Below are 14,361 nucleotides of genomic sequence, written 5' to 3' on the forward strand. Positions count from 1 at the left end.
CACAACACAAGCGAGAAAATATTAAATTTTACCTTCTGCTGAAACTTCGGATACCTTCGTTGTGACAAACGTTGTATTTCTTCCCTCGTTAAACAATAGTATTTTCCTCGATCCTTCACACTTTACCTTTGGGGCGATTGATAGGAAAAACTGTGCTCCTTAGTGCACCAAAACTGGGCTACAACTTGGACATTTTTTTAAATATAATGCGGTAGTATCAATAACATTTAGAAACGTTTATGTGTACAAAGGAGGCACTTAACCAGATTCAGTTGAGTCTACCCAATCGACAACTACATCGACTGTCCAGATTTCGCAGTTCCGACCATGACGTACGGTATATTGATAGTTAGATTAACGATGACATAAACCACAGCTCCGCACCTAGCATGAACATAAGAAATATTCGGAGCCTTCTCTTGTAAAGGCAGCAGTCATGATTTCCTGGTGTGAATAAAATCACACAGTACATGCAATCGTAGTACGATTATCGTACACGTATACATGTTTGAAAATTTGGAGGAATGAGTGCTCGTGCTAGTAGCAGTGCTAGGCATAAACCAACACATTAATGAAATCTTGGCTATATCTGCCGGTAGAGATTTTTGTTTGTAGCTGGTTAATTTATTTTTTGTCGCTTCCATTCGACTGGAAGGTCTTGCTGATGTATATAGACCGGAAAACTCGCCACAGATACGTCGGAATGGACCATTTTCGCACCAAATCATTCGTCTCGACGTTGGACGACACTGTATTTTCGTGTCGTCCTCTCCTAAATCCTTGGTAATAGCTTCGACGTTTGGTCATCTGATATTTTCTGCTGGTAACACTACTCTACAGATGGTAGATAAAAAATTGCTGCAGTTACGAGTTCGGAAACCTATGGGTATTTTTCACTCCTGATTCCCATTTAACTTAAAATAGATCTAGCTCCTGATCCAGACGTCCTAGAAATTTTTTTTTTCTGGATTTATAATCAAGAGGGAAAAACACCCACAGGTTTTCGAACTCGTAAATGCAACGTACCGGGTGTCGAGTAGTGAATTCATAAACTTAGATCAATTACCACAGTAGTCTGGGTTCTTATGTCGAAAGAAAAAACGTTCCGCGTGCTGACATTTTGACCGTTTCCCAAAATAACCGGTTAAGTGTAAAACTAAAAACTTGAATATCTCCGTTAAAAAGCAACATTTTCTTATGGGGTTTGTTTTGCTTGTGAGCCTCATTCGTTGCCGACATTTTATGAAAGAACGTTTTTCTGGGACTGGAAAAATGTCCTAAATATTTGGGGATCCCAAAAAAGTGACCTAAAAAAACCGCTAACCACTAAATCCGTGAGTTCTATGATTAGGAATGAATACTCCATCACAGGAATATTAGAATGATAGGAACTTACCGCTGTTCACCTCAAAAATGCTACAAATCCAGCTGTATCATTGGTATATATATACAAAGGATTGTACAATTCAAAATTTGCAGGCTCTAGGTAAAGTAGAGTTCCTCACTTTAAAAGTTTTTGTTTATTTTTGTCTTTTTTTTATAAATCGAGCATGTACACAAAGACGAATTTTGTCCATTCAGCCTCTTTTGGACGAATATTTATTCATCTTTTATCGGGAATAGGGACAAAATAGGTGATAACATATGGGACGTTGTTTATCCCGAACAGGTTAGATTTAAGGGGTGAGAAAGATCATCCGCTAAAACAAGGAAGGAATTTAAACGAGGTCAGTTCAGTAAAACCTTCGTTATATATTTTATCCACGTATCGAGTCATAAATAGTAATTTACAAATCACATCCCAATCGCTCGATCTCGTCAATAATGTGCAGCATATCGTCTTTGTTGAGGGCTGAATTTTGTAAAACTAATCGAAAGAAATTTGGCTTCTCCTTCAACGGCTGATAGGTCATCATCATCGTCCCCTCTTTCATCATTCTCTCTTTAATCTTTGGCGCTACGCGATGAATTCTTCCTCGGAAGTCATCGTCTCGCGGAACGTTTTGTAAGCTCGGCGGAATATACCAGAAACAAATGTTTGTACATTCCGGCTGATCAAGTACCATTTCAAAATCTTTCCGTTGCTTAATTTGCTGCGTAAAGTATTCTGCATTTCCGAACACGCGATCAATATGAGCCTCAAAGCCAATTGTACCTTTAGCACGCCACATAAACCAAAATTTCAAAACATCGGCACGACGGCCGCATTGGATGTGTTTGTCACCAGTGTCGTACTTGGTGTCGTAGAATTTATCCTTCTGCAAGTGGAGGAGAAAACATTTTGTGGATGAAATCTGAATGAATTTCAGACGAAAAATTTTCATACCTGGAAGAGGTACGTTGCGTTTGTTGAATGGCATGGTGATAAAATGCCTTGGTGTCTTGTGAGAAATGTTGAACACTGTTGCGGGGCAGCTAATAATTTATGGGGATTCCAGGTGACACTGTCTGATCTGAGAATTATTAATTCGAAAACGAAAAATGTTAGAAAATGCGAAAAACCCAGCTGCATACTAATTTTCATAATTATAATATCGGTGATGCAACACCACCAGCTAGCATGCAATGACTTCATTTTTTTTTGTAATTATATCGATAAGTTAATTGATACAATTGATTCAAGCTTAATTGAACTAATAGGTAGGTTGTTCGGCGGGGAGATGCGGGAAATCAGAAACAAAACTACATTTTTTATTTACATCTTTAAAAAAAAAATTCTATTTAAAATCGCTTGATAAGATTTTAGTGTAGACAATTGAGTCATACAACTTTACTATTGCATAGAAAAATAGGTCAGCATCCTCTTAAATTTTTTGTGTAACAGTAACTTATTAACTGTACGAAGAAACACCTTTGGATTTTTGGCTAAAACATGAAGAATCGATTTTTTTAACTGTGAAAATTCTATGTCTCCAGTTTCGTGGCTGATCACAATGTGAATGTGAGATACTCTCAGAGTTCTACAACAACCAAATACAAAGTATACAGTAGAAGGTTCCAAAAATAACCAAATAAAATTGTACCAAGTCATACAAATCGAAACACTCCGATCCGAAACATGTTTCGAAGACTCTGCAGAATTCTGCGAATCTTGAAGACAGTGATACCGTACATCAAATGCAATGGAAGCGAAGGGAAAATGAATTTTGCCTGGTTTATGGTCCTCATAGACAGAGGACCTCGGCATTGCACGATATTTGTTTCTAAATTTGGTCACCCATGTCAAAAATGGTCTAAAATATCAGTCGATACTGTCCAGAATCTGGAAATAATCTGCAATTCTGGAAAAATTGGTCACTTACATCAAACGCAATGGAGGCGAAACGAAATTTAATTTTGTCTGGTTTATGGCATACATAGACAGAGGACCTGGGCATTGCACGATATTTATTCCAAAACAGGGTCACCCATATCAAAAATAGCGTGAAAAATGGGTAAATAAACCGTCGTTACCGTGCAATATTGCACGGTATCGACTGATTTCAAATTAATATTTCGACTTATTTTTGATATGGGTGACCCTGTTTTGGAATAAATATCGTGCAATGCCCAGGTCCTCTGTCTATGTATGCCATAAACCAGGCAAAATTAAATTTCGTTTCGCCTCCATTGCGTTTGATGTAAGTGACCAATTTTTCCAGAATTGCAGATTATTTCCAGATTCTGGACAGTATCGACTGATATTTTAGACCATTTTTGACATGGGTGACCAAATTTAGAAACAAATATCGTGCAATGCCGAGGTCCTCTGTCTATGAGGACCATAAACCAGGCAAAATTCATTTTCCCTTCGCTTCCATTGCATTTGATGTACGGTATCACTGTCTTCAAGATTCGCAGAATTCTGCAGAGTTTTCGAAACATGTTTCGGATCGGAGTGTTTCGATTTGTATAACTTGGTACAATTTTATTTGGTTATTTTTGGAACCTTCTACTGTATACTTTGTATTTGGTTGTTGTAGAACTCTGAGAGTATCTCACATTCACATTGTGATCAGCCACGAAACTGGAGACATAGAATTTTCACAGTTAAAAAAACGATTCTTCATGTTTTAGCCAAAAAACCAAAGGTGTTTCTTCGTACGGTTAATAAGTTACTGTTACACAAAAAAATTTAAGAGGATGCTGACCTATTTTTCTATGCAATAGTAAAGTTGAACGACTCAATTGTCTACACTAAAATCTTATCAAGCGATTTTAAATAGAAATTTTTTTTAAAGATGTAAATAAAAAATGTAGTTTTGTTTCTGATTTCCCGCAACTCCCGGTTAATTATTTAAGTTTTTCTTGAAATTATTAAAAATTGTGAGCATTGCTCACAATCGGTCATATATTTATTGCCGGAAATCGAATACATTTGAATGATTTTTCATGTATCTACAACCGTAGCCTTGGCCTTTGATTAACTCAATAAAATGGTAAAGTTAAAAAAATCTCACTCAACGACTATATAATATGCGTTCGTGTTTTATTTTTATTTGTTTTTGCTCGTTGGTCGTTCGAAGTGATTGAACTTTTCAAGAGTAGCTATGCACGTAATGTGAAAAGTATGTTAATCTTTTTACAAATGACAGTCGTATCACGGCATAATTGTTTCAACCGTTACTTCTGCTGGTAGAACTATCTTCTTTGGTGTTTATTAGAAAATCTTTTACTTCAATGATTTTAACATTCACTAAATAGAACGTTAAGCGTAATCGCTTCATTTTATATATTTGTTTCAAGGAGTTTTAATGAAGATTGCACTCATTTTTAGAACCAATCATTTACCTTTCAATACCCTTCAGAAGAGCTCGATATTTTTGTGACATCAATGCACCTCCACCCTGCGATAGATAAAAGTTAAGTCCATTTTATTAAAACCAAATAAATAAATTATTCAAAAGTACCCAAGCTGCATCCACGTGCATCCACAAATTGTGTTTCTTGCATAGATCAGCGATATCGTCGAGCGGATCGAAGGCGCCTAATAAAAATGTTATTGTGGTCAAACAGTCGAAAAGGGTATGAAGACATGATAGATAGATTGATGATTTCAATTTCTCGGCTGCTAGGAATCTCGCGCCGGCGTGAAACACAATGACATACAAAATGACACATTTTGTATAAGGAGCATGTCACTCTGTGAGTCATTGTGAATCATGCCGGCGCGAGATTCCTCATTACAATTTCCTCATTACCGTTTGGGAGGCTGATTTTTGAGATTCAACAAACCAGACCAAAGATCTTTCGTTCCCTATTTCCTGGCTTTATTACATATATAAGAGAATTTCTTGGTTTTCAATAAGATTAATATAATAACCTTATTAAAATCCAGGCGCTTTTAATCTAAAGGTGACATATCCTCATATCCTCGTATGTATTTTTGGACTTAGTAGTGGTTGTGACAATAGAAAGAAAGGGATTTTTAATACCTCTGGAAGTGAAAAACCTGAGGTTGGTGAAAAGTGAACAATCCGTAAGAACATTTACCACTCTCAGGTGCCAGGCCACAAGAACAGATAGTCTTAGTAGACCGATCTATTCTGTGGAGATGATTGTTAGTATTAGTATTAGTATTAGTATTCACCCGCAACTACCTGTCTTAATTCCGTTCTTGTAAGTTTTACGAATTTTAGGAAGAGTTTCGCGTGTGAGTAAAGTAAGTTATTGATAACGGCGATAGAAATACAAAATCTTTTACTTCAACTTTTTTGACCGTGATTCGGTTATATAAGAAGATATTAGCTGCAGATCTCATTGTTTATTTTTATCACTTTTGCTAATAACAAACAATGCAGCAACTGTGTCTGATAGGTTTGAACACAAATTCAAAAGACAAAGCTATTATAAAATGGTAATTGAAATAGCAGGATCGCATGGATTTGTTAAAAAAACTGCTTCATTTAGAGAACATTGATAAAAATAGTAGAAAAAAGGTCCAACAAGATGAACTTAGACTAATACACCTTACCCAAAACCGTTGTACCGGCTGTTGCTGACACCATAAATGGAATTGCATTTCCTTCCGTTTTGACTCGTTCAATTTCCATTTCCAAATGATCGACTCTGAGTTTACCTGAAACATTTTCGATGTTACAAGAAATGCTAACATTTTCCATTCTACGCCACATATATCGTGTCTACGATTGTAGCTGAACTTCATCTTGTTTTTAACATTTTCTATTCACCTCTCATGTCGGTTTTGATTTTGTAAACATTATCCGACCCAATGCCCATAAAGCTTGCGAGCTTCTGCACTGAATAATGCGAGTCCTCCGATGTGAACATAACGAGTCTAGGTAAATTGCATAGTCCTTTTGACTGAAACAAAGAAAGAAAAACATTTTTTTTAGAACAATAGAAGTGAATTCCGTTTGGCGATGTGCTAATACTGTAGTGTCGAGACTAAATTTAAATTAGAAAGTTCTCGGTCAAAGTCGATCAAAAGTTTTATTTTTATCTCAATTTATTTGCATGAGCTGCATGTTGTTTATTGGCAAATAACTATAAGTACCTATGAATGTACACATTTTTCAGTTAGTAGTATTAGTTATAGGTGTGTACACATGCACTGCCTTATATACGTTTTGGACATTCTTGGGATTCTTGGGACTAAATATTTTTTCTCTCACCTTGGCGTCAGGCATGTATTTATATCTAGCACAACTGATGGCGTATCCGTTAGCTATCGATCCTCCCGGAACGAACAAGCCATCACCCACTCCATTCTCGTACCCAACAATTTTTCTCATTTCCTCCAGAACAACTTCTTCCATCAGCTGAAAGGGAAATATCCGTTAATTCAACATCTGAACAAGTAACGTCACATCTCAGACATACGGTAAATACAGGAGACACTTCATACGTGTACACACTTGGATTCAATGCGTCGGTTAACCATTGGCCAGCCAATGCATATGGATCGACGCCCGAAAATAATTGATTGACAAAGTAAGGATGGCCTGTTTTAACCGAATATTTGATGGTGTCCTTCAATAACTGCAACAACTTCTCATCCGAATCACTGTTGCTTTTCAGTTTCAAATCCAAAATATTTGATAAAATTTCGGGATTTTTAAACTCTACAACTTTGTTCGCCCGATCAGTTGCACTGAAAACGGCCGAATTTAAAATCTCTTCAATGCAATTACGCAGAAACGTTTCATGCACCGAACGTATGGGCAAACTTTCGAACCGTTCATGATTATCGTTAGCCTCTTTAACTGTCGGAGTGGATACACGGCACTTGTTACTGTGATGATTTATTATCAAATCTTCATCTTCCGATAGTCCTGTACACTCGGACCCACTAGAAACATTCGTTTCTTCCGCTAAACTTTCCATTGTTAAATCACCGCGAGCTGGCATAGTGTTTCCGTTTTCACACACAATTTCAAAAAAACTGATTTTGAATTGAAAATTGTTGTTAAACAAAAAATAAATAAAACGAAAATTCACTCGCGGATAGTTCCAACGAATAGCGCCGTGTAGACTGCCAACGTCGTTTTAACTACCTTCTTATAAATACTATTCCAATACTCTGTCAGATGTTTCAAGGTGATTACCACTATATCAATCAAATTCACAATAAATTCTGATATGTTTCGTTTAATTTAAAAAATAAAAATAAAGAAAAGAAAAACTTGCATTTAAGTGATTTAATTAAACCGTCCGATCCGAAACCAACGACGGTTTTTCACAGTGTGGTGCACATTACATGTTCTCAGAATTGATTGTAGGTTATTAAGCTATGTAATGCATTATGTACAGGGATTAGATTTGTGAATGAAAAAGCACCTCATTGAAATGTAAGTTATACATTGTTGCTTAGAACAAAATGTCGGATACATACAAGTCGGGGTGAGACAGAGACGATGTTGTTGCACATGCAAAAATGTTTACTATAAATAACTAAGATTTCGAAGGAACATATTAACTCGAGTTATTCACATTTTATTTCACCGAGAGACAATTTTAGACGTAGCGTGTATTATATCAAAATAATATTGCAAAATCAGATGAGCTTTCAGTGATACATCAAAATATTGTTTGTTTTCTCCGTCTTTTTTGCATTAGCTGCTGTGAATCAGAATTAGTAAAAACTCGGTTGAGGATTGAGAAAATCATTAGAATATTGTAAAGGAAAAAGTACATTACTTACCTGCTTCCAAAATTTTTATTTTGGGCCAGTGGGTTGGTTTATAGCCCAAACCGAAGGCAGAATAAAAATTTAGAAGCAGTTAGGTACTATATTTTATCTGCGTGTGCGAGAACCCACTTTACCTCCTTAAAAGCAGATAGGTAATGTCGACATTACTTATCTGTTTTTCGCACGAGCAGATAAAGAGATTTGTTTCTCACCCAATTAGTGATCTCCTCGCAAGTTGTATGTAGTTTCAGTTAGTCTTTGTTCACATTGGTTTTTGATCCTACCCAAACTACAAATTATTTTTACAGTAATCCAGATTTTGTATCATTTCCGCAGTCCGTAAATTTGGTGTCTCTTGCTTACAATTGCCTCTTCTTCGAATACCTTAGGGTGCGTGCGATGAACATATTATATGGAAAGTGTTCTTTAGTTGAATTAGTCCTTCGTGATCACTCTTTCCAAATGGTGCTCGTTATCAAGCGCTTCAAATCAACTTAACAAAGTTGTCGCAAAAATATCATTCAAAACAACATCTTGCTTGAAACAATAAATGTTTTCATGGTCAATCGTTCTTAAGTGAAAGTAATTGTTTTTAATCTATTTGCAGAGGAACTCGCTACATTTTGTTATGTAAAAGTATTACCTGTTCATGTGTGTGGCTCGAGATTAATTCATAAAGCACACCTTTTGCCGGTTTTGAAAAAGTATAACAACACATTTGAATGAGGCGCGTACAGACTTCTATCGTCGATGTTTTTTTCTTCTCTTTCAAGTTGCAATGTATTAGTATTGGCTCGGTGTCTTAAATATTTTGTAACTCATTTCCTCGCAAAAACTTTGAAAGTTTTATAATACATAGCATAAATTCCAAGTATCTGTTATGTTTATCTAAAAACCGTATAAATATATACTCGCAGGTCGGACATACACTTTTATATTTAAACTATTGAAGGCCACTTCCGATTCGACATAATAATTAATTGACTGCAGAAAATTTATATACAAAAAGAATATTTAAGCATACGACTCCAATTGGTATAGATAAGAGTGACTTAGCATTTCAGACAAAAGCCAAGTCAGAATTTTATCGTTGAAATGTTTTACGGTCAGTCAAGGAAAAGTTTAGTAAATTTAGTGTGTCATATTATATTGCCGCTCATAATTTATTGACCTCGTTTTATTAGTCCGACAAAATTATTGTCTTTTTCATTGGAAAACCATTTCTATTTCACTTCATACACTTATGTTAAATAATTCTGAACGACTTCCATCTTGGATAGGGTACAGGTGTTACAAATTGGACACGGTGTCAATTGCACTCTCTTAGAAATTCTTAGTCATCTGTTATCTACAACGTTTGGAAAAATAGGCAATGAGGTATGGAAGCGGCTTTATATAATCAAGCATATGTTAAAATCAATGAAGTAATAGATTTTATGCGAAATATGATGTGACGCTCTAAACAAAATAAGAAACAGATTCTGTAATTAGATAGCAGTTCAGTTGCAGCTTGTCACAGACCTAAATATCTAAATGAAACTATCCGCTTCAAAGAAAACGGAATCATTTTGTCGGACTAATGAAAAAGGTCAATGAATTATGAACAGCAATTTATATGTGACACAGTTAATTTTGATCATAATCAGAAATTTTTTAAACGTTTCCTTGACAAACCGTAAAATACATCAACTATTAAATTTTTAGTGGGCTTTTATCTGATGTGCTAAGTTATGCTATCAAGCAAAGGAACAGGAAGTATGGCAACATTCAAAGATAATCTACATTTTTAACCATTTTGAAAAACAGAACGTGTTGTTCACACTAATGTAGACTTCATGGCTTAAAATCTGTTAGCCCGAAGACGTTGCTATTAGTTTAAAATGTCTGTAAAAATAAACATTACAATTAAAGGCATAGAATGTGAGATTCTACCACAGAAAATAGGTAAGCCTCCAAAGATAATCGGCATTTTTAACCATTTTACAAAACCGAAAATTTCTGGATATCTTGGGTGATTTGAATAGCTCTTGGTGTTCTAAAATGAATAAGATTGGGTGCCAAGCCGAAAAACTGTCAGTTTTAGCATTGAACGACGATTAATGTTTGCAAATTTTTTTCTAATTTTCTAGTCATTTAGACTTTTAATGTCATTGATCGTGTCTCTCCTTTGCAATTCGGTTCTTCTCTTCTTGTGTTAGCCCCATATCGCTGTTGTCGTTGTTACATTTGGCCGGCCCAACTGTGCTTGTCTTTCTCTTTTAATATCATTCTTGGCTTTGTCGACGATTGGTTTTTTAATGTGCAACATCTCTCAAATATGTTTACTCTTGATATGATCCAATGGACATACGGTACTTTTTCATCTCTTCCAAACTTTTCATACATAGTCCAGTCCAGCATTTTGAACCATAAGTGAGAGGTCGTACCATCGCATCGTTGTGTTGATTTTGCCCTTGAGTTTTGGTGGCATACGCTTGTCCTTACCGAATTAAATTCCCTACAGCAAAGAATTTTTTTGGACAATATAGTAAATCGAGTAAAAGTTCAGTCCTTCACCTGATTTTTTGTTAGTAATACTAGTAATTTTAATTCGAAAAGCGCGACAGTCATTTGGAGCGTAAGGCCCGTCATAGGGAAATGACAGGACAGTTTGCCGAAAATGTATGTAAAATTTTATCACAAAAATTCACCGAAAAAATTCAAAGAAACTCACCTCTTATACTTTCCATTGTATTCGGACATAGTCTCTTTAGGATGCCAAGGCACTAAAAACTTTTTACTCGATGCAAAAACAAAAAGTTTTTTTTTGTTTTGTCGCGACAAAAACACAGAAAATATTTCGATACAACTGTGACACTCCGCTACTTAAAGTACTAGAATGAATGTTTGCTGTGTTCACTTCGGCGGTAAATTATTTTCTTTCAAAAAAGTGTCGAACATTTCAACGATGGTAGACTTGTGTTAAAACTGTAACCTCTCCCACTTCTTTAGTAAGCTAACAAGACTTCGCTCAGTCTAATTATGCCACCTCTTTCAATAAAAATATCGGCTGAGGTCGAAGAATTCTCCGTTGAGCTTTAACAAACCTCCACTGAGCTCTGTAATATGGTTGCAAAACATTGGAGGTGACGTGTTCAATAGAATCGCAGATCCAAGATTTCGTAAACAAATGTTTAAGACGCATTTGGAGAATATGTTGGCCGAACGTTATCTCAAACGATTTGTGGAATATTGCCGAAGTTGAAGATATGGCAACGATGATTCGGAGAAGACACACTCTAGGTAGACCCAGCACCGACTTAGCGAAAGCTGTGCTAGATTGGAACACGTAGGTAAACAGAAAGAGAGATTTAAAGGCCACAAAAACAACCAAATTTAAATGACAAAAAATTCGTTTATTTAAGTTGTAACACGATTTCGTATAGGATACCTAAACACATTATGCTTTTTTTTTGTAAACGAAATTTAAGAATCATAATAAAATTGGTTAATTTTTTTCATTTTTTTTTGTTTAAATTTGCAAAAGCGCTCATTTTGTTGTAAATTCATATAACTTTTCTGCAATTTTAGTTTTTTTAATTTCAAAAATTAGAAGCATATTATAGAGAGCGAAAAGATTTTTTTTTTAATTTAATATTTTCTTTGAGTACAATGTTTTTGTTTTTATGAATCAATTTAGATTTTTTTTTGAATGAAAGAACGATAATAATATTTTTGTTTTCTTCTATAAACTAATAATATTCAATATATATATAGTAAATACACATACTGTTCCATTTTTTTATGTTTTATGTTTTTTTTTTGTTTTCATTTTGATATAGAGAGGGTATTGTATAATAAATTTTTTTGTTTAATAATATTTTATAAATATGTAAAACACCCATAAAACGTAAATATTTATTTAATATAATTATTAGTACTTGGTTGCATCTGCGGTTTTTCTAATTTCATTTCTTTTTCACTTAATATCATCATTTAAATGGTTTTGTTTTCATTTTGTTATTTTCTTTTAAAAATTAAACACTTTTCCTATTTTGAAATATTCATGTAAAATTTTCATGGATTTGTAGACTATAAACACTGTCCGAGCAGCAGTTTATAATAAATTTTTTCTTGTTTGTTTATCATTCAAATGGAAGATTCAGTTTTCACTCACATTTCAATTTTTCTTTTTAATTTCTGATTATTATTTTTGAGCAACATGGTAAAATTGTTACAATTTGGTTTTCTGATGCTATCAATAAAAGCTCATCAATAGGATAATCGTATAAACAGGAACTGAGACACTTTTCAATGTCAATTATGTCTACAAATCGAAAGATTTTTTTGGTTGTCAGAAAAACTTTTGCTGATGCAGATATCATTCACAGAAAAGTGCATTTATTCCGTTGATTATTTTTTTTGTGCAGCACCTTGTCGACGAAATATAATTGTTTCCATTTTGATCGGTCGAGACTTGAAGATTGAATCGGTGACACAGAAACTCGTTGTAGAGACAGACATTTCTTTCTCTTCAACTCTTTGTTGTCCTAGTGTTCGAATAGTCATAAAATAGTTCTGGATCTGAACCCCATTGATTCCGAATTTTCATTGCTGAAGTTCACCTAATTTTATCGAGAAAATTTCTGAGATTCATCGAATTTGTTTTCGGTAAATCTGGAATTTTTTTTTAGAAATTTTCGGCAACTTCCAGTAAATCTAATCCCCAATAGGCGATCAGCAATCTGGAGAAAAATGTTCTTACATTCGACTCTGGTCACCGGATCAAATCACGATCATGATAAGTAAGATTTGTTTTAGATGAGAATTAATAAATTTTGTTAAATAGTTTTTTGTTTGTTTGTTTGTTAAATATTCCGTTTTTAGTAACAATGTGTCGTTGTAGTTTTGTATGTTTACCTGTTTTACCTGTTACATTATCTTATTTGTATTTTTTGTAAAAATTAATGGCAAAGAAAAGTGAAAGAGTTTAGGCCTTCATTCAGACAATGAAAAAAGGATGAGCATAATATAGTCACATCCGGTCTAGTTGCAATATATATTTTAGGAAATGTGATAAGAATTAATGAATCGCATTTTGTGAGTCATCCATATAATATAGTTGTTTTATACGGCTGTTTGGTCATGGTAAATGATCATCCGTTGAATCAAAGAAATTTAATTTCTGTGGAAAAATGAATTATTTCACTAAACGTTCACACGGAATCGAAACCTAAGAGAAATCAACGATCTTTTAATTTTTTTTTCAGTTTAAATATACCAATTTTCCAAATTGTTCTAATACTTTTTTTGTCTTTGTCTTTTTATTTCCATTTTAATTTTTTTTTAATCATTATATTGCTTAAGATGATGATGTTTGGTTACAGGATTTTATTTTTTAATTTAAAAAATTCACATTTTTCCTATTTGATTATACGTCTCGATTTCAAGTATCATTTTTTTAATATATTTTTTGTCATGTTATAAAAACATTAATTTTTTTTTCATCTTTTCTTTAAAATTGTTTTATATTGATTGGAATTTATAAAAATGTTAACATTTGCCGTTTCAATTTATCTTATTTTTTCATACACATTTCTTCTTGTTTTTTTATTTTTTTATTTTTCATTTTTTTAAAACTACGTCGTCAACAGACTTTTAGTCGGTTAAGTTAAGTTTTTCAGGGTGGGAAATCACAATTTTTCTTTATTTGTTGATTTGTTCGTAAAAGAACTTATTAATGAAAGTGTAGTCCGCATGTATTAGCAGGAAACAGGAGACGTTATCAGCATATTTCGTCCGCATTTTAATATATTTCGATTAAAATGAGAAAAAAGTTCGCCATATTAAAAATTTGTAAAAATATTTTTATTTATTGAGAAGTCTGATATCAAAAACCTGCATGGTTTCCGTCTAACGGGATTGACTTCCTTTCAGTGCTTTGTTTTTTTTAAAAAATGTATTGGAAAAGAAAGCCTCGATTCGGAGTTGGGCTGCATCAAAAGCAACAACAACGCCTTAGACACATTTTCCTAATACCTAAACAATTTATTTTATGAAACGTGGCTATCGATGGAAAACAACAATGTCTAAGCAATTTATTCTCCAATTAAGTATCATAATTCTATAACAAATATTATCACAATGACTAGTGTTTCATTTACGTTATTTTTTTTATTTAACAATCCTTCAGAAATGACAAGCGTATCTCAACATGGTCATTGAATCTGATACTTCTATTGTTCAATGCA

The 14,361-nt window shown here is 34.0% G+C and overlaps 1 protein-coding gene across 1 annotated transcript; it reads right to left on the reverse strand.

The window, feature by feature from the left end:
- Positions 1-1,732: 1,732 nt before the first annotated feature.
- Positions 1,733-7,685, reverse strand: LOC119066284 (acidic amino acid decarboxylase GADL1). Its single transcript, XM_037168652.1, has 8 exons — positions 6,823-7,685; positions 6,615-6,761; positions 6,171-6,303; positions 5,954-6,058; positions 4,890-4,966; positions 4,771-4,826; positions 2,327-2,453; positions 1,733-2,258 (listed from the first exon to the last, which is right to left on the reverse strand). The coding sequence occupies exons 1-8, from the start codon at positions 7,348-7,350 to the stop codon at positions 1,788-1,790; spliced, it is 1,644 nt and encodes a 547-aa protein (XP_037024547.1). The 5' UTR covers positions 7,351-7,685; the 3' UTR covers positions 1,733-1,787.
- Positions 7,686-14,361: the final 6,676 nt, after the last annotated feature.

Source organism: Bradysia coprophila, chromosome IV (genome assembly GCF_014529535.1).
Source record: "Bradysia coprophila strain Holo2 chromosome IV, BU_Bcop_v1, whole genome shotgun sequence".
NCBI lineage: Eukaryota > Metazoa > Arthropoda > Insecta > Diptera > Sciaridae > Bradysia > Bradysia coprophila.